General features: G+C 47.9%; 1 protein-coding gene across 1 annotated transcript in view; it reads right to left on the minus strand.

Annotated features, from left to right (window-relative positions):
• Positions 1-20,097, minus strand: part of CFAP53 (cilia and flagella associated protein 53) — a 27,513-nt gene continuing 7,416 nt past the window's right edge. The window contains exons 3-9 of the mRNA XM_062201676.1: positions 17,225-17,454; positions 16,318-16,491; positions 10,594-10,897; positions 9,554-9,772; positions 4,104-4,320; positions 2,740-2,842; positions 1-229 (exon numbers count right to left, since the gene is read on the minus strand). Coding sequence (XP_062057660.1) covers positions 1-229; positions 2,740-2,842; positions 4,104-4,320; positions 9,554-9,772; positions 10,594-10,897; positions 16,318-16,491; positions 17,225-17,454 — 1,476 coding nt within the window. The remainder of the gene's footprint in view (positions 230-2,739; positions 2,843-4,103; positions 4,321-9,553; positions 9,773-10,593; positions 10,898-16,317; positions 16,492-17,224; positions 17,455-20,097) is intronic.

Below are 20,097 nucleotides of genomic sequence, written 5' to 3' on the forward strand. Positions count from 1 at the left end.
CTATGGCGGGAGCTTACTGGCGCACGCCTTCCTCATGGGGTGCGTTTTCCGGGGCATCGCTCGATGCGTGGACAGGACCTCCTGGATCTTGTCCATGCAGGCCTTGTTTTCTGCGAGCCCCACTTCGAACTCTCGGCGTCTCTCTTCCTTCTCTGCTTCTCGGGCCTGCTGCTGGTAGGCTATTTGCATCTCAAGTTGCTTCCTGTACTCCTGGGCTTTCCCGTAGCGTCTAAAGTATCAGGGAGGCCAAAGTATAAAATTCTTAGAGGAAGCATTTGGCTTTATCTAGAGCATTATACTTAAATATCACTTGTGAAGCCAAAATGTGCAGTAAAGTAGGCTGAGTGTAGAAGAAACAGGTGAAAAACTCAAGAACAGGTTTCTCAGACAACAACCGTGAATACATGAGCCACATTTCTAATATCTAAGACACTTTTGTTTTGGATTTACAATGTAGATTTTTTATTGTGAGAAAAAAAACCACATAACATGAAATTGAACATCTTAGACAACACGTGTAAGGGTATAGTCAGGTAGTTGAGTATTTTCACATTGTCGTGAGAGATTTCCAGAACCTTTGCATCCCACACATCTGAAATTCTATATCCACTAAACAACAACTTCCTTTTCCTTCCTTGCCCCGCCCCTGTAACCACCATTCCACTTCGTGTTTCTATGAACTGGATTACTTGAGGTGCGTCACAAAGGTGGAATCACAGAGTATTTCTCTTTCTGCGACTTATTTGCCCAGAAAAACATCCTCAAGATTCATATACATTGGAGCATACGACAGGAATTGCTTCCTTTTTTTCTGAATGACATTTCATTTATCCATTCATTCATCGGAGGGCGTCTGGGCTATGTCTACCTCTTGAACATTGTGCATCATGCTGCTGTGAGCATGTATGTGCAAACACCTTGTTGAGACTTTGCTTATAATACTTTCGGAAATATACCCAGAAGTGGGAGTTCTATTTTTAATTTAAAAAATAAATTTAGATGTATTTCTTATTTCTTATTATTTGAAAGGGGGGGGGAGAGAGAAACCATACAGCCACTGGTCCACTGTCCAATGGCAGCTGGTCAGAAGATGGTGTGGGACTCATGACTGGCATTTGAGTGTGGCAAGTCTTGTGGCACCAAGCCCTTGATCTGCGGGGTCTGTGTTAACTCTGGATAGCGAGTCACAAGTGAACAGCTGGACACGTAATTGTTGTTTGGGGAATCCGGTGATTGTTTTTTTTTGGTGTCAGAAAACAGCCCTTTTCTGAGAAGTAGCGGTGATGGTCTGGATGTCCCTGTAGGCTCACCACAGTGCCACCTCCCTCCCCTAACTCCCCTGCACCATGGCCCTCCATTCCCCTGCCACAAGGTGGCGCTTCTCCCTCCATCCACTTGAATCTGCCAGAAGCTGTGACCACTTTTATAAATATGGCAGAAGTGAAGCTAGGACAGCCTTGCGTGTAACCTCTACCAGGCCAGGCAACTTCCTTTCCCTGCCCCTGGGGTCAGTCCTGGGAGAGCCCAGTGGCAGTGTGGAGAGGCCACATACAAGCGTGCCAGTTGACACCACCAAATGAAATACCTGTGTCGCGACACATGTAGGGATGAGAGCACTTCAAAAAGTTTGTGGAACACATAATTTTAAAAAGGCCATGAGTTTTTAAATGATATTAATTTCCCATGAGCTTCATGAAGATCCCAGTTGAGCACATCGATCCCAGGCGAGTCTTCGGGTGAACATTACCTCAGTCATGGAGCGGGAAGTGCCCAGTTAAACCCGGTCAACCCACAGAGCCCTAAGAGACAGCCATTCATTGCTTCTGGGTGTTTCATTATGGAACTAAACCCTTCTGCCCAACAGTTTTTCTTGTCTCTCAGTTAAGTCCGAAGTTGGCCAGGGGAGAGGGGTGGTATTTACTGGGTCTCCCTCACATTTTCAAAAGCAAGCCACCACGACCTCCAGGGGCACGGGCTGCAGCAGCAAGTCAGTGGGGCAGGCCAGCACTGTTAGTAGTGCCTCCAGACTGGCAATGGTCTCGACTCACACATCACATTCTCTCTAGAGAGAAAAGATCTTTGTCTGTTTGCACCGAGTGGGAGTGTGCCAGGGGAAGGGCCCTGGGAGTGAGGGAGGGTAGCCAGCTGTCAGGGCAGCCATGTCTTCTTCCTCACACCCCGAGCTGGGGACCATGGCCATCCCAGGGGGAAGCCCCCTGCAGGAGGCCTCTGCCTGACAGTGGTGACCAGGACACAGGCTGTCCCCAGCAAGAGCCTCACCAGACAGGGGCGGGGAAACTCCCCAAAGCATCCAGAACATTTCAGTCTTCCAGGCCAGTGAGGCTGGAAAAATCCTCCAGGGCACATGTGCCTAGATCAGCCAGTTCTGCTAATCTAACTAATTAGGCCACCTCTGTGGAGGGAAAAGCTTGGGTTTTTTTGTTGTTGTTGTTGTTGTTGTTGTTGTTGTTTTTTTAGGATTTAGGATTGGTGCCTGGTTTTTAAAAATGATTTCATCAAGTCAGAGAGCTCATGTGTACAATCACAAGGTATACGACAGCAACGGACACACAGCTGGTGCCTATTTATACACAAAATTTTGTAAACAGCTTTGAGCTTCTACAAGGACAAATGCATTTAAACTAACGTTCACGGTCACGCATGTGTGTTGGCACTGTCCTCTCGCTCTGTTAAAAATGTTTTTCAGGTAGCAAATGATAGTCAAGAAAGGAATCCCACCTTGAAAACCTCTCCTTCTCGTCACAGTTCAGCTCTCTAAGCCCTGCGTTTATCCGCTCCCGCTCCACAGCCAGCTCTTCCTGCTCCTTCGCTTTCCGCTGCACTGAAGAAGCCCACAGAACAACAAACGTTAGTTACCAAGTGACTTTTCCAGAACAACTGCTCACAACGTTCTGGGCACACAGCCTTGCTGTCTTTGGAGAGGGAGAGCTGAGAATTCCTGGGTCCCAGGCGTGGATGGACAAAGAGGAAGCAGTGATCTCTGTGGAGCAAGGCGAGGCCGACACGCACATGGGCTGGATTCGCAGGCTCCGCTCATTTTCCACTGGAAGTCTACGCACAGCCCTTTTCACACCAGATTCCCCACGGGAAAGCACTTCTCACTGTTCTTGAGGACTAACAGTTCTTTTGCTATTCATATTAATAAGAGAATTTATTATAAAATAAATCTTTTTAAAAGTACATAAAGCTGTAAATAAGAATCTCAAGGGGAAAAAGACAAAGAAAACAGTTCACAAAAGAATAACTCTAACTGGCCAGCACACATCTGAACTGTACATATCTTTGATTCCCAAATCTATTTCAGAAACTTATGTGGCACAACCCGATATGAGCCAATGGCAGTGATAAGGTCCACGTCGTGCTGACACTACGTGTCGCCTAATAGTACGGTGCAACCCAGGCCAGGGATTTCCAGGAGCCAAGGCCACCCTCAGCACAGATTCACTTTCAGAGATCTTAAAACTGTTGCAAGCATAGCTTAAGCTTCCTCTATGAAAGAAACACCTAGGAACTGGCCTGGACTGAACACCTGTGTGAAGACGGGGAAGACTGCCCAGACTGTGAGAGCAGTCTCCAGCCGGGTGAGATGCTGAGCTGGCCACAGGGAAAACCTGGAAACAGGATGTAACCTGAGGCAGGGGACACAGAGGCCATGACCAGGAGCGAGGCCTCTGAGCTGCCCTTGAGGAGTTTCTAGGACCACAAGCGGCCCAGGCAGAGCGAACCACCCGGGCAAAGGTGAGGAGGGATGGAGACGCCCCTGGCAGAAAAGAGGGCCAGGTACCAGGAAGGAGGGGCGATGTGCGCCCCACTCCCCACTGTCCCAGAGAATCCAATAGCATGCTGCGCCTTTCATGAACCCTGACAATGCCTCTGCCACGACTGCTCAGGCTCTGCCAGGACCAGGACTCCTCACATGTCTGTGTTTTATATAAACAATTAGGTAAGATCCGCCACAGCGAGGCTCTCACCTGGATCCTTTTGGCATCCCCTGTGGTATTCCACACACTTAACAGGCATGTTGATCATGACTTAAGCTGAGTTAGGACAAGCTGTAATAGAACTGCAAATCCCGCGCTTACACTTTTCTAGAACTTGGAGTTCCCGTGTACACATGACCTCCGCCATGAGCTGCTTCCTCGCCTCCTTTTCGAGTCTCAGCTCCTTGTCCTTCTTGGCCAACTTTTTTTCCTTCTCTTCCTCTATTATTCTGTCCAGCTCTTTCTCCTGAGCTACTTCTTCTTCACGGCACTGGGCGATGTACTGAAGATACAGCTTCTGTTCTCTGGCTGTGTCTTTCTACGGAACATAAACATTGATTCACGATGTGTGGCAACAACATTAAGGATGAGCTTCTTAAACCACAGCCCCAACCTATTAGAGCTCCACACTGCAGCATTCATCCAATACTAAGGCTGGGGCTTACTTAGGAATACCCTAGGGGCTGGTGCTGTGGCGCAGCGGGTAAAGCTACCACCGGCAGTGTCAGCATCCCATATGGGCACCGGTTAGAGATCCGGCTGCTCCACTTCTGATCCAGCTCTCTGCTGTGGCCTGGGAAAGCAGTAGAAGATGGCCCAAGTCCTTGGACCCCCGCACCCGTGTGGGAGACCCGGAAGAAGCTCCTGGCTCCTGGCTTTGGATTGGTGCAGCTCCGGACATTGGGGAGTGAACCAGCGGATGGAAGACCTCTCTCTCTGCCTCTCCTTCTATGTGTAGCTCTGACTTTCAAATAAATAAATACATACGTACATACATACATACCCCAGCTGGTGGCGGGTGGGGGTCCACCCGAAGCAAGAGCCGCCATCAGCTGACCGTCACTGAAGCCAGATCTCACACATGGAGCTTTATGCACTATTCTTGGCCTCCGTTTGAAATCTCGGAAGACATATCTTTGACTAAGTTAATTCAAACTCTTTCCCAAAGTGCTTCTCAGAGTAGCTGTCCCATAATTTTCTATGGTATATCTTTACTTTCATTTAGAGAAGTTCAGATAAATGAAATACGAACCTTACCAAACTCAGTCGCTACTACAGTTACAACATCGTCTTTCTGACTGCCAGTTGCCTGGTTCTTTATCACAGCAGTTCTCAAGCTTAGCTAGGCTTTGGAATCACCTACGCAATTTTTTAAAAAGTATTGAGGGCTGAGTCTTTCCCCTAGAAGTCCTGTTTAATGGACAGCTTTTTAAGTCCCCCAGGTGACTGCAATGTGCAGCTAAGCTCGGGAGCTGCTGTTTCACAAAGCAGGCATTTTTAGTTGGTTATTGCCAAATAGCAGTAATGATCCAACAGCAAAGAGCTCTCCTAACACTCAGGTTGCGGCTGTCGTTAAATACCATTTTACAGTAACAGGAAACAAGAATTCTTCAGAAAATGACAGATTCCAAGACTGGGGCAGAAACTGAACAAGATGGACCCTGGGATATCTTATTGTTCCAAAATGATCAAAAACAGCTAGGTGGTATCAAAAGGGAGTAACCGGCAACTTAGAGGGACCCCCACTAACCTACAATGCGGCAACTTCAGCACCAGAAAGATGTAAGTAATCCACTAAAAACTATTTAGAAACCCATAAACGAGTTTATCCATGTTGCAGGATGCAAGATCAATATACAAAAATCCACTCCATTTCTATTCTGTAATAATGAGCAATCTGAAAATTTAATTAAGTATGCTATTTGCAATTTCATATTTAGGAATAAGTTTAACAGAAGAAATGTAAAACATATACCCTGAACACTAAGAAACATTATTGAAAGAAATAAAAGACAACTAATTGGAAAGACACTATCATTAAAATGGCCATACAACCCAAATTGACCTATGGGTTCAACATGATTTCTATGAAAATTTCAATTGGTTTCTTAGCAAAAATTGACAAGCCGATCCTAAATCCACATGGAAATGCAAGGGAGACAGAAGACCAGAACAATCAGACACTGGACAAAGTTGGAGGATTCATGCTTCATGATTTCAAACTTACTACAAAGTTACAATAACCAAGACACATAGGTATGAGATACTGGCATAAATCTAGAGCTATAGATTGACAGAACAGAACTAAGAATCTAGAAGCAAACGTTCACTTTACTGTAACTGATTTTCAACAAAGATGCCAAGACATTTTAATAGGGGAAGAATAGTGTTGTCAACAAATTGCTAGGACAGCTGGGTGTCACACAGAGAATAATGAAGCTGGATTCTTATACCATATACAAAACTTAAAATGGATCACAGGTCAAACTGTAAAAGTGAAAACTATGAAACTCTAAGAAGAAAACAAAAGTACACTTTTATGACCTTGGAGTAGGCAGTGCTTCAGATCATCAGAAACACAAACAATGAAAGAAAGGACAGGGGGTGGGTGTTTGTAGTTTAGATGCCAAGGAAGACACCCACGTCCTGCGCAGCAGTTCCTGGATCCGATGCCCGCCTCTGCCTGCTGGTGCAGCCTCCTGCTAATGCAGGCACTAAAGCAGTGGTAGTCACTCAAGTGGCTGGGTTTCTGCCACACACACAGGACACGTGGATTGAGTTCCTGGCTCCTGGTTTGGGGTTTGGACCAACCACAGCTGGCACAGGCATTTGGGGAGCAATGGGATCTCTCTCTGTTGCTCTTCCTCTGTCCCTCTGCTTCATAAATAAATGAATAAATAAATAAGTTTTTACAAAGACAAATTGGACTTCATCAAAAGTTAAAACGTTTGTGATTCAAAGGATACCATCCAAGAAAGTAAAAAGAGGGGCACCAGTTCTGTCCCGGCTGCTCCTCTTCCAGTCCAGCTCTCTGCTGTGGCCCGGGAAGGCAGTGTAGGATGGCCCAAGTGCTTGGGCCCTGCACCCGCATGGGAGACCAGGAGAAGCACCTGGCTCCTGGCTTCGAATCAGCACAGTGCGCCGGCCGTGGTAGCCATTTGGGGGGTGAACCAATGGAAGGAAGACCTTTCTCTCTGTCTCTCTCTCTCACTGTCTAAACTCTGCCTGTCAAGAAGAAAAAAAAAAGAAAGAAAGAAAGTAAAAAGACAACTCACACAATGAAAGAAAATGCTTGCAAATAATTTACCAGATAAGGGACATATATCTAGAACATATGAAAGACCCTCACAACGTAGTCATAAAAAGACAAGTGACTTTAAAAATTGGGCTAAAGACTAACTAGACCTCTCCAAGAAGTCTTCTAATAGATTTTGCAAAGAAGTTATGCCAACGGCCCAAAAGCACCAGATAAGAGGCTCAAAATCATGAGTCATTTGGCAAATGCAAATTAAAACCATAATGAGATGGCTCTTCAGAACACTAGGATCGCTGAAACTGAAGACAAACAACAAGTGTTGATGAGTATGTGAAGAGAGTGAAACTGTCACACCGCACTGGCAGGGGTGTAAAATGCTACAGCCATTGTGGAAAACAGCTTAGCAGTTTCTTAAAAGCCCAAACGACGAACTGCCTTATGACCCAGTCATTCTACTACTAGATATAGGCTCAAGAGAAATGAAGAGACATTCACATAAAAATTCATGCATGAATATTCATAGTAGCATTATCCATCGTAGCTAAAAAGCAGAAACAACCCAACTGTGGACCAGCTGACATAGAGATAAACAAACTGCCGTGTATCCACTCAACGGAATATCAAAATAGGCACTCATAGAAAGCAACGAAGTAGTGATGCACACTCTGACATGGGTTAACCCTGAAAATGATGCTGGGTGGAAGAAGTCAGCCAAAAGGCCACACGGTCTGTGATTGCATCCAAACCAAAGTCCGGAGCAGGGAAATCTCCAGGGACGGAAAGTGGATGAGTGGCTGTTGAGGACGGGGGCGGGGTGGGTAAGAAGTGTGATGTTGCACTTATCTGTGACTATACCAGAAACCGTCCCATCGTGCACTTTCAGGGGCCAGGCTGTGTATTATGTGAACTGTATACCAATGAAGGTGTTCAAAAATAAAATGATTCAACTGAGAACAAAAAACAGCAAATAAATAAATAAATAAATAAATAAATCCAATAGGCAAGTTAATTAGAAAATGGGCAACAGAGGTAAAGAGATATTTCACTTTACAGCAAAGAGGTATTTCAGCAAACACATGAAAAGCTGTTCAGCATCGCTGACCACCAGGAAAATATGCATTTAAACCACAGTGGGTATCATCACACGTCTGTCAGAACGGCTGGATTCAAAGCAGTGGCAACACCAGATGCTGGTGAGGATACGGAGAAACAGGATTGCTCACGCTGGCAGGTGGAAGTCGGATGGAGAAGCTCTATACCATGAATTTTACTCGGAAATAGACAAGTATTAATCTATTGGTAGATACAAAAATTTGAATACATCTCCAGAAAGCTTTACTGAATGAAAAACATCTCCCAAGGTATCTCCACTTAGATACCATCCTTGAAATAACAAAATCATAAAAAACAGAAAACAGAGTATTGGCTGCCAGAGGTTAAGGAGGGGGTGGGGCAAGAGGGGAGTCCCTGGCTATGAAGGGGGAACAGGAGAGGAGATCCTTGTGGTGATGGAATGGCTCTTGTCTCGACAGTATCAATGCCAGTATCCTGACTGGGGCCTTGTTCTGCAGCTCTGCGAGCTCTCACCACTGGGGGACACGGAGAAAGGACCCAGGGGTCTCTCTGTAGCGCTTCTTAAGGAAGGAGGCAGAGGGAGGGGGGAGGAAGGGGAAGAAGTGTCGTCATATTAGAACGTAGCGATGAACTACATGAAGTCTGTTCTCTTTACATTACTAAAAAATCTTCATGTGAATCTAAAACTATCTCAAAATAAAGAGTTCAATGAAAACACAAAACACCTGTAGGAAATACACAACCCTCTTAAAAGTTCAGTGTGAATTCCAAAGGTACAAGTAACCAAATAAATACCGAATACCTTTATCTACTCTTCTGGCCCAACAAAATTTTACATAGCCTTTAAGGCCCAACTCCAATGCCACTTTCTCTGGGGCATCATGCTGATTCCAGTTCTCATGCTCACTGGCATCAGAGCCATCTGGGCGAGCTGGGTGAAACACACAATTTTGACTTGGAAAATCTGACTCTGAAACATGTGGATTTGTTTCTTTTGTTTTTTCTTTTCCTTTTTATTTTTTAGTATTTATTTGAAATTCAAATTTATAGAGCGAGGGGGAGAGACAGAGAGAGAGAGAAGTCTTCCATCTGCTGGTTCACTCCCCAGATGGCCACAATGGCCAGGGCTGGGCCAGGCTGAAGCCAGGGGCTTCATCCAGGTTTCCTACGTGGGTGGGAGGGGCCCAAGTATGTGTGCCATCTTCCGCTGCTTTTCCTAGGCCATGTGCGGAGAGCTGGGTCGGAAGAGCAGCAGCCTAGGGCATGGACTTGAGCCTGAAAAAGGCGCAGCTCCGTGCTGCAACACAACGCACCCGCCCACGTTGCGTTCGTGCTGTCTGTGGATTCTGCGTGTCACACTGTGGCCATCTTCCACAAGGCCCGGGATGCAACAAGAGGGCCGCACCCAGCACAGCAGGCGGGCACCAAATCAATGGCTTACTTTGTTCTGCTTCTTCTTGTCTTCCTCTTCCTGTAAGTCTTGAAGGGCTCTCTGTACCAGCTTCCTGTCCAAGTCCTGCTCCTCTCTGTATTCCTGCTGAATGTACTCTATCCTCTCTTCCAGCGCTTTTTGCAAAATGGCCTTTGTCTCCTGTTTCTTCTTCTGTTTCTTCAGCTTGTCCTGTTCATTCTCGAGTTTAACCTGTGCTCTCTCCTGGTCCTAAGGCAGAACAATAATGAAGATAAAGACTCAGCAGAGTTGGGACACAATAAATGAATTTATGCGTTTTGGTTAAGAGACGAGAATGCTTTTTTTTTGGACAGGCAGAGTTAGTGAGAGAGAGAGAGAGACAGAAAGGTCTTCTTTCTGTTGGTTCACCCCCCAAAATGGCCACTACAGCTGGTGCACTGCGCCGATCCGAAGCCAGGAGCCAGGTGCTTCCGCCTGGTCTCCCATGTGGGTGCAAGGCCCAAGGACTTGGGCCATCCTCCACTGCCTTCCCAGGCCACAGCAGAGCTGTCCTGGAAGAGGGGCAACCGGGACAGAACCGGCGCCCCAAATGGGACTAGAACCTGGGGTGCCGGCGCCACAGGCAGAGGATTAGCCTAGTGAGCCACAGTGCCGGCCGAGAATGCTTCTTGAACATGCACACGCACTCACACTCTCCCAGGTTTTGGCTAAAAGAAATACAACCTGCCTCTTGTTGTTGCTGGATCAGCAATAAAGCCGTAGGACAGTTACTCTGTGTGTGTGTGTGTGTGTGTGTGATGATCAAGTCACAAACAGTTGAGGAGTACAAAAACCACAGGAAAGAACGAAGAGAAGTCGCACTTAACCCCTCCCCCCACCCAGCACCACTCTCACACTCTGGTTATCAGCCTTGTAGACGTCACTCTGGGCACATCTGCACGTCTGGGTCTGGCCGCAGTAGCAAGCAGCCCAGAGTGAAGGGCGCGGCCGGAGGCCTGCAAGGCGCCCGGCACCCTCGGAGCCCACCACCCGGCCCGGCCCGGCCCGGCCCGGCCCGGGGGAAGCCCCACCACGAGGCGCGCCTCCTCCTCCTTCAGCAGCTGCGCCGCCTGCCTCTGCGCCCGGATGCCCGTGACCTGGGCGTGGAGCCCCAGGCGCAAGTTGTCCGCCAGCGCTCTCTGCCTCCGGGCCTCCTGGGCTTCTCGCTGCTCCTTGGCTAAGCGGTCTTGCTCCCAGAGCTTCGAGAACATCTGCTCCTCCACCAGCCGCTGCCGCTTCAGCTCCTCGTTAAAGGCCAGCTGCGCCCTCCGCTCCTCGCACACCTGCTTCTGGTGGTCGCAGACCAGTTCGGCTCGGAGCTCGTCACAGCACTGCCTACAAGGGAAGAGCCGCCTTCCATGAGGCACGCATCGGCCCGGCCACACGGAGCGGGGAGAAAAGCCGAAGCCCCGGGCGTCGGCCATCCCGGCAGAGGAAGCGCGCGAAGGAGCAGGCAGGGCGCAGGCGCCCGGATGTCACCGCCAAAACCCAGGCCGGGGAGCCGCCTCCCGCCCTTTCCTGTGAGGCCCGGATGGAGCAGCCGCCCGTCTGCGCAGGTTTCCTGTCAGCGTCCGGGTGAGGATCAGCTAACTGGATGTGAATGCTGGGAGCGACCAAGGGGCGCGGTAAAGAAATCATGACCAACGTCATCACCGCAGGGGAAAGACAAGAGCCACGGGGCGGCAGTTCTCCTGAGTGGATTAAGGCTCTGCGTGCGCGTCCAAGGAAGGACCTGCACGTGGGCTTCGTGCACCGTGGCGCAGCCTCGCCGCCGCTCCTGCATTCCCAGCGGGGCACCCGTGAGCCTCAGGGACTCCTGCCCGGCTGCGGAAACAGCCCTGCAGCTGCTGCCCGCCTCTCCCTCCGCCCTCCCACGGCCAGCTGATGCTGCCATTCAACAACAGGCCCCTTCGCCAGGGGTTCACACCCCAGCCTTTCGGCCTCAGCAATTCACATTTTTTGGAAGTTCTGCAGCGAACTCAATTTTTCAAGGATTCTGAGTCCCGACACTGTGCACCCTACAATTACTCAGGGGTATTTCCCAAACTCCAGCCCTTCTTTCCCCTCTTTCCTTCCCAAGGCCAGGGAAGTCGGTCAGGTATTTAGGGGGCACCCAGCCAGCTGTGCTCTGTTTAGTGCGCCCCAGGAGGCTGTGGCTAGACAGCAAGTTTGGGAACATTTGGTTGAAGGCAATGTTTATACACATCGGGTCCTCCTGGTTTTACTTTTTATTTTTCAAATATTTGTTTATTTGAAAGGCAGAGTTACAGGGAGAGCCACAGAGAGAGATCGCCTGGTTTTTAACTCAAATGCTAACATGGGGAAGCTGAAGTCTGGGAATGGGCTCAATAAAGCACTTGTGAGGATACCTGAATTGCTAAGACTCAAAGAACGGATGAGGTCGACACTCACACTGACACCGGTTATGGACTGTTGGGGCTGACGGCCATCTGATGAAGCTAAGTCTCGCTTCCCTGACTACACTGGGATCACCCTAAGGTAAGTCCTAAGGGACTCAGGAGCGTATTTCTTCATGACGCCCCATACTCCCCCATGCAGTGCCCAGAAGTGATGGTGGCTCAGTGGATACAGAACCATGCTCATTTAGCAACAAGTGATAACCAGCAGTTATCCAGACTCTGTGGAGGCCTCAGCAAGATAATAGGAGCCAAAATTGTTAGGGTACCAAAAACACCAAAACCCAAACCAAAGAGCACTTTAATATTGAATACTGAATCCATCTGTCCCAAATTCAGCAGTGGATTCTGGCAGAACTGGCCAGCATAATCCATTCCAGACCTTCCCGATCCTGTGAGCCATACTCCAGCAAGGTTACTCCATTACTGAAAACCTAAAGCCCAAGCACAGCAAGATGACTTGGGGTATTTTGTCTTTTAAAAAATAATTTCCCCTAATTTCAAAATGAATATATGTTCATTACAGAATACACTGGAAGATCAAAAGAGTGTGGAGACACTAAGACATAACCCTGGGGCTGGTATTGTGGCATAGCAGGTTACGATGCCACCTGTGATGCTGGTATTCTATATATAGGTGCCAGTCAGACTGCTGGCTGCTCCACTTCCAATCCAGCTCCCTGCTACTGCACCTGGTCCAATTACACCCAAACGAAGCTCTTGGTCCTGGCTTCTGGTTGGCCGAGTCCTCACCATTGTGACCATTTGGGGAGTGACCCAGTAGATGGAAGACCTCTCCCTATGACTCTGCCATTCAAACAAATAAATAAATCTCTAAACAAAACAAAAAACAAAACAAACCCTAGTCCCACTAACAAGAAATAGCCACTATTAGCATGTTAGCGTGCTCCCTTTGTGTGCACACATGTGCAGTCTTAGAATTGGGGTCTCAGTCTTTGTGTGATTCACCTACTTTGGAATATTTCCTCACAAAGTGTTAAGAGCAATTGCCATCTTCAAAACTTTATCATCATTTAATAAACTGTAATAAACGCTAGGGCTTATGAACACATACTTCTGACATTGAGTATCAGTAATGTTTCAAAGAACATTCTTTCTGCTTATCTCTGATGCTTTTCTTCAGGTAATTCCCTTCCTTAATATAAAATCAAAGGGGGCACAGCGCTGTGGCATAGCAGGTAAAGCCACTGCCTGCAGTGCTGGCATCCCATATGGGCGCTGGTTCAAGTCCTGGCTGCTCCACTTCTTATCTGGCTCTCTGCTATGGCCTGGGAAAGCAGTAGAAGATGGCCCAAGCCCTTGGGCCCCTGTATTCACAGGAGACCCAGAAGGAGCTCCTGGCTCCTGGCTTCAGATCGGCGCAGCTCTGGCCTTGTGGCCAACTGGGCAGTGAATCCGGGGATGGACGACCTCTCTCTCTCTCTACCTCTCTTCTCTGTGTAACTCTGACTTTCAAATAAGTTAATAAATCTTTAAAAAATCAAATCAAATCAAAGAGACAGACAGTTGATGACACCTATTGCCACAAAAAGGCTGAATTAACAGCCTGTGAAGGTGCCCAGACCAAGTTCATCTTAGAATCAGTAACTCTTCAAACTTTATGCATTCCTTCCAATAAAAAAACTCTAATCACCAACAAGTGCAATTATTTATAAATTATATTAATTCACCTATGTAAATTCACTCTGTAAATCATTAAATATGAAAAAAATAAAGAGAGATGAGATAAAACGTGAGCATCAACTACCTTCTCCCGACACCTAATGATCCACCTGGTCACCCAACTCCGGAAGCCCCGGTTTAAGGATGCTTCTTCTATCTACAGACGGATGTCTCCGGTGTTTTAGTGATGACACTCATCGAGAACAGGAAACGTGGGAACTGGGAGTGCTTTATCTTACTGGGTCCTCACAAGGTCTTACACTTTAGATGGGCAGTAAGCATCGTCCCCATCTTAGAGGTGAAGCAGGGAGCCCACGTGCCTTCCCGAGCCCCAGGGCCAGTGGTCGGGATGTTATTAGCCACAGTCACCTCGTGCTCATCACCTAGCAGGCGCGATTATTCCACACACTTCACCACGTATCAGCTCCTGCCATCCGCCCAAAAATCAGAGCGGCAATGCATTACCACAAGTTCACTTAAAAAAAAAAAAAAGATGTATTTATTTGAAAGGCAGAGTTAGAGAGAGAGAGAGAGAGAGAGAGAGAGAGAGAGAGAGGGAGAGAAAGATCTTCCATCTATTGGTTCACTCCCTGAATGGCCACAATGGCTGGAGCTGGGCCGGTCCAAAGCCAGGAGCCAGGAGTTTCATATGGGTCTCCCACGTGGGTGGCAGGGACCCAAGTACTTGGACCCATCCTCTGCTGCTTTCAAAAGGTACATCAGCAGGGAGCTGGATAGGAAGTGGAGCAGCCAGGACTGAAACCAGTGCCCATATCGGATGCCGGCGTCACAGGCAGTGGCTTTACCCACTATGCCACAATGCCAGCCCACAAGTTCACATTTATAATAATTATTATTATGCTCAGGTTACAGATGAGCAAACAAAAGCACAGCACTGTCACACTTCCTGCCCATGTTCACACATTTCCTACATGGCCTGCCTGACACATTTCCACGCACCTGGGTTTGCTGCTTTCTCACGCCGGTTGCTCTCTGGTTTCTGACTCACTCTGACTGTGAGCGCTGTGCAAAGAGAACTCTTGTACCCCTGGGTCCCTGCAGATTTTAACTCAGGGTTTACCTTTACTCTTGGACCAGCATCCATCAGACACACTCTGCCTGCCACACATGGTGACCTCATGACTGAAGTGACATCATTTTTTGTTAAGGCATTCAACCCACTATTCTATCACAGAGCCCAGCACAAATTAGGGGCTCTAAAGATACTTGTTGAATAAATGCATGAGGCTAGCAGCTGTGTTCTAAACACTTCCAAGAAATGAACTGTAGGCCTCCCTCTGGAAAGGTGGGCGTGGTGGTGCTGCGGGTTAAGCCAGGGGCTGCAGTGTCTGCACCCACAGCAGGGAGCCTAGCTCGAGTCCCAGCTACTCCACGCCTCTGATCCAGCTTCCCGCTGTGCTTGGGAAGCAAGGGATGATGGAAATATTTGGATTCCTGCCATCCACATGGGAGATTACGATAGAATTCCTGGCTGTGACCTGGCCCATCTGGGGAGCAGACAAGTGGATGGGAGATCTCTCTCTCTCTCTCTGTTTCTGTCTCTTACTCTCTGCCACTCTGCCTTCAAATAAAAAATAAAATAAAATAAAAATCCCTCTGAAGATAAACATCATAACCAGTTACTCTAAAATTAAAAGATGAGGCAGATAATTTGGGACTTTCTGTGGGCTGTATCGTGTGATCATCACTGCACTGAGCAGATGCGAGTGCAACAAGGGGGCAAGACGAAACCAATCTGAGAAAAAAGAGAAAAAAATTTATTTATTTATTTATTTATTTATTTATTTGAGAGGTACACTTACAGACAGAGAGAAAGGTCTTCCATCCTCTGGTTCACTCTCCAAATGGCTGCAATGGCCAAAACTAGTAGAAGATGGCCCAAGTCTTTGGGACTCTGCACTTGCCCGGGAGACCCAGAAGAAGCTCCTGGCTCCTGGCTTTGGATTGGCGCAGCTCCAACTGTTGCAGCCAATTGGGGAGCGAACCAGCAAGTGAAAGATCTCTCTCTCTCTCCCTCTCTCTCTCTCTCTGTAACTCTACCTTTCAAATAAGTAGATAAGTCTTTAAACAAACAACAACAACAACAACAAAAAAAAACCAAGAAACCTCTGCCAAGGTCTTGATGGTGCAAAACAATAGAGCCTTGGGATCACCCTTGCGGACTTCCTTCCACACTTCCCTCCGTAAGTACACCGTCCCAGCTAAAAGCAGCACAGACTCCGGGTATCCTAGATGGAACAGCCAGATGAAAAGGGGTACGGGGCACCCACAAGATGAGCATGAGTACAGCGAGGATCCGTGGGTCTGCTTGGGAAGTGGATCAGAAGTGCAGGCGATCAGACCCCGAGGATCAGGACACAAGGAAAGGAAGCTGACAATACAGATCAGTGAACCCAGCACACAGCCTGCACAGGTGGAGACCACCTGTCTCGGGACTTCCATGTCAACCGGGAGGCACAGTTCTCAGCCAGACTCAGCCTGTATTAGTCACTCATCCAGAATACAACTACCAAGACTTGAAGGTGCGACTTTGAGGTGAACCCTGCAAAGACCATGGTGTGCTGTAAACCAGCATTCCTACATCTTTGCCAATATGCCAACTTCAGATTCTGTGTGTATTTCTGACTTCATTACCTGAATTGCTGGTCTAGTTTTTCAGCCACAAAATCCTGTCTCTCTTTTTCTTTCTTCTCTTTTAACAACCTGGTCTTCTCTCTCATTCTATCTTTTTTCTCCTCAATGGTTTCTTCTTTCATTTGCATTTCAGCAAAATATTCATTTTCTTCCGCTGCTAAAAGTTCGCGTAGCCTGGAACAAAAAAAAACTTAAAACCATCATGGCACATGCACCATTTTATTGATTTTTATTTATTATGTTCAATTGCAGAATTACTTATCCAATCAAAAACTTTATGAGAATGAAAAGATCATTGCAGTCTCCTTTCAAATGAGGCCAGTTGCCACTTACAGCAATACAGAGACTGATCTGTGCTATATTGTGTTTGATCACATAGCAGTAAGGCACATCTTTAACAAAACAAGCAAAATCAACATTTTAATTAAAAGTAATGAAATATAACAAAGCTTTCCTTCAAAACATAGGTTATCACAAGTAAAATTATTAACAAGCAATAGGCATCGATTTGAATACGATTATTTCAGCCACAATCCTTACTATACTTGATTTAACAACAACAACAAAAATACTTGAAAGGCAAAATGACAGAGAGAGAAAGAAAGGTTTTTCCAAAAGCCTGCAACAGCCAAGGTTGGGCCAGACAGAAACTGGGAGCCCAGAACTCCATCTGGGTGCCCTACACAGATGGCAGGGACCCAGGTACTTGGGCCATCACTTGCTGCCACTCAGGGTGTGCCTTGGCGGGAAGCTGGATTGAAAGCAGAGTGGGGACTCAAATTCAGGCCCTCTGATATGGGTGTGGGTGTCTTAACCCCTGCCCCTGAACTTGACGTTGGACCGGCCAGTCCCAGATTGCGGTTGTAAGAAGGCTTTGCCGCCTGCAGCATTAGGTTGGGGGCCTTACTTATTTCGCCTCTCTTCAGTGTTGAGGATGAACCCCTGCATGGCATCCTTGACTCTCGCCTGCACCAGGCTATCCCAAAACCTGCGGTCATGGTGCTGCTCCCATTCAACTTTCAAGCGATCCCGATCTTTTGACCTGATGGAAGCCAGAACAGCATGATGCTCCTGATGGCTCCGCTGTATTCTTTCCAGACGCTGCTCTGCCACTCGGCCTTTCGGAGGCTTGGCTCTCTGGCAACCAAAGCAAACTGTCACTCAGGATAAGCCAAACATCAACAGCATATTTCCAACCAATTATACCTCCACCAATGCCCATACAAAAAAAAAAAATCCATAAAAACTGGGTATAAAAAACTAACAACACCTCCTGTTGCAATTGAAATCAGTTTAGGCACCTAAGGACTAACTTTGTTTGATTCTCTGAATGTATACCTAAGATATCATCAAATCAGTCTCAGATGGAGATGCTTTTCAACTCAGGTTGCAGTTACATTCCCAATAAATCCATCGTAAATTGGAAATTTGATAAATCAAAAATGTATGACGGGGGCCGGCCCTGTGGTGTAGCAGGTAAAGCCGCCACCTGCAGTGCCAGCATCCCATATGGGTGCCGGTTCCAGTCCTGGCTGCTCCACTTCTGATCCAACTCTCTGCTATGGCCTGGGAAAGCAGTAGAAGATGGCCCAAGTGCTTGGGCCCCTGCACCCACTTGGGAGACCTGGAGGAAGCTCCTGGCTCCTGGCTTCGGATGGGCACAGCCCTGGCCATTGCAGCCACTTGGGGGGTGAACCAGCAGATGGAAGACCTCTCTCTCTCTCTCTGCCTCTGCCTCTCTGTAACTCTGCCTTTCAAATAAATCAATGAATCTTAAAAAAAAAAAAAATGCATGACTGCACCTAAGGAACCAAACATCATGGCTTAGAAACCAGCACACTGCAGGGCAGCTCCCTGCCACAACCCCACAGCACCAGAAGACTGGACCACGTATCGCTGTCTGGAAGAAGACCAAAATTCAAAACTGAAAGCACGGCTTCTACGGAATGTGCATTACTTTTACACCACTGTCAGGTCAAGAAATCCCAAGTCAGACCAGTTAAATCGGGGACCATCTGTGTTTCCAAAGTGCTGTTAGAGTAAAAGTAGATGGAATTACAAAGGTAAAAATCTGAACATGACTAGAGATTGATTACCTAGTCAAACCCAGAGATGCTGAATGGTGTGGCACCTAGGGCAGATCTGGATAGAACAAGAATTAGAGGCCTTTGAATTGCTGGCCTTATCTTTTTTTCTTTTTTTTAAGATTTACTTATTTGAAAGGCCGAGTTACAGAGAGGTGGGGGGGGGGTATCATCCATCTGCTGGTTCACTCCCCAAATAGCCGCCACAGTCGGAGCCAGGTCGATCTGAAGCCAGGAGCCTGGAGATTCTTCCAGGTCTCCCACATGGGTGCAGGGACCCAAGCACTTGGGCCATCTTCCACTGCTTTCCCAGGCACATTAGCAGAGAGCTGGATTGGAAGTGGAGCAGCTGGGTCTTTTTTTTTTTTTTTTTTTTTTTTTTTTGACAGGCAGAGTGGACAGTGAGAGAGAGAGACAGAGAGAAAGGTCTTCCTTTTGCCGTTGGTTCACCCTCCAGTGGCCGCCGCGGTAGCGCGCTGCGGCCGGCGCACCGCGCTGTTCCGATGGCAGGAGCCAGGTGCTTCTCCTGGTCTCCCATGGGGTGCAGGGCCCAAGCACTTGGGCCATCCTCCACTGCACTCCCTGGCCACAGCAGAGAGCTGGCCTGGAAGAGGGGCAACCGGGACAGGATCGGTTCCCCGACCGGGACTAGAACCTGGTGTGCCGGCGCCGCAAGGCGGAGGATTAGCCTGTTGAGCCACGGCGCCGGCCTAGCAGCTGGGTCTTGAACTGGTGCCCATACAGGATGCTGGCACTGTAGGCAGCAGCTTTACTCGCTATGCCGCAGCGTCAACCCCGACCTTAACCTTGCCACCCACTATCTCACATTGTTTCTCAAGGGTAGACTCCGTAGTTATCAAAATACTTTCTTTTTTAAAAAAAAATTTTTTTTTTTTGACAGGCAGAGTGGATAGTGAGAGAGAGAGACAGAGAGAAAGGTCTTCCATTTCCTGTTGGTTCACCTCTCAATGGCTGCTGCGGCTGGCGCCCTGCGGCCGGCGCACCACGCTGATCCGAAGCCAGGAGCCAGGTGCTTCTCCTGGTCTCCCTTGCGGGTGCAGGGCCCAAGCACTTGGGCCATCCTCCACTGCACTCCCGGGCCACAGCAGAGAGCTGGCCTGGAAGAGGAGCAACCAGGACAGAATCCGGCGCCCCAACCGGGACTAGAACCCGGGGTGCCAGTGCCGCAGGCGGAGAACTAGCCTATTGAGCCGCGGTGCCGGCCTCAAAATACTTTCAATTAAAAGTTTTATATATATATATATATATATATATATACACACATATATGTATATACGTGTATATATATATATATATATTGAGAGAGAGAGAGAGAGAGAGGAGAGGAGAGGAGAGGAGAGGAGAGGGAGGAAGGCATACAGGAAGTTAGTTTCTGGGTGGGCTTGGTGCAATTTCTGCACCCCTTGAGCCACCATGAAATCCAAGTGCAGAGCTTTGTGGTTCCAGCAACCATTTTGCCAAGTCCTCCTTGGGTAGCGGTGCAACACTTAACAAATTCACTCAGGAGACAGAGATCCCAATCTGATAACCTACACCAAAACCACCACTGTCAGGATTACAAGCATTCAAGGTTTAGGTGTTTGTTGGACAGCATCCGGGGAAAGACAACCAACATCTGAACATGGCTTGCTGAACAAAACTCAGGGGTTGGGGTAACGTGTAGGTACCTAGATGT

The sequence above is a fragment of the Lepus europaeus genome, chromosome 9 (assembly GCF_033115175.1).
Source record: "Lepus europaeus isolate LE1 chromosome 9, mLepTim1.pri, whole genome shotgun sequence".
NCBI lineage: Eukaryota > Metazoa > Chordata > Mammalia > Lagomorpha > Leporidae > Lepus > Lepus europaeus.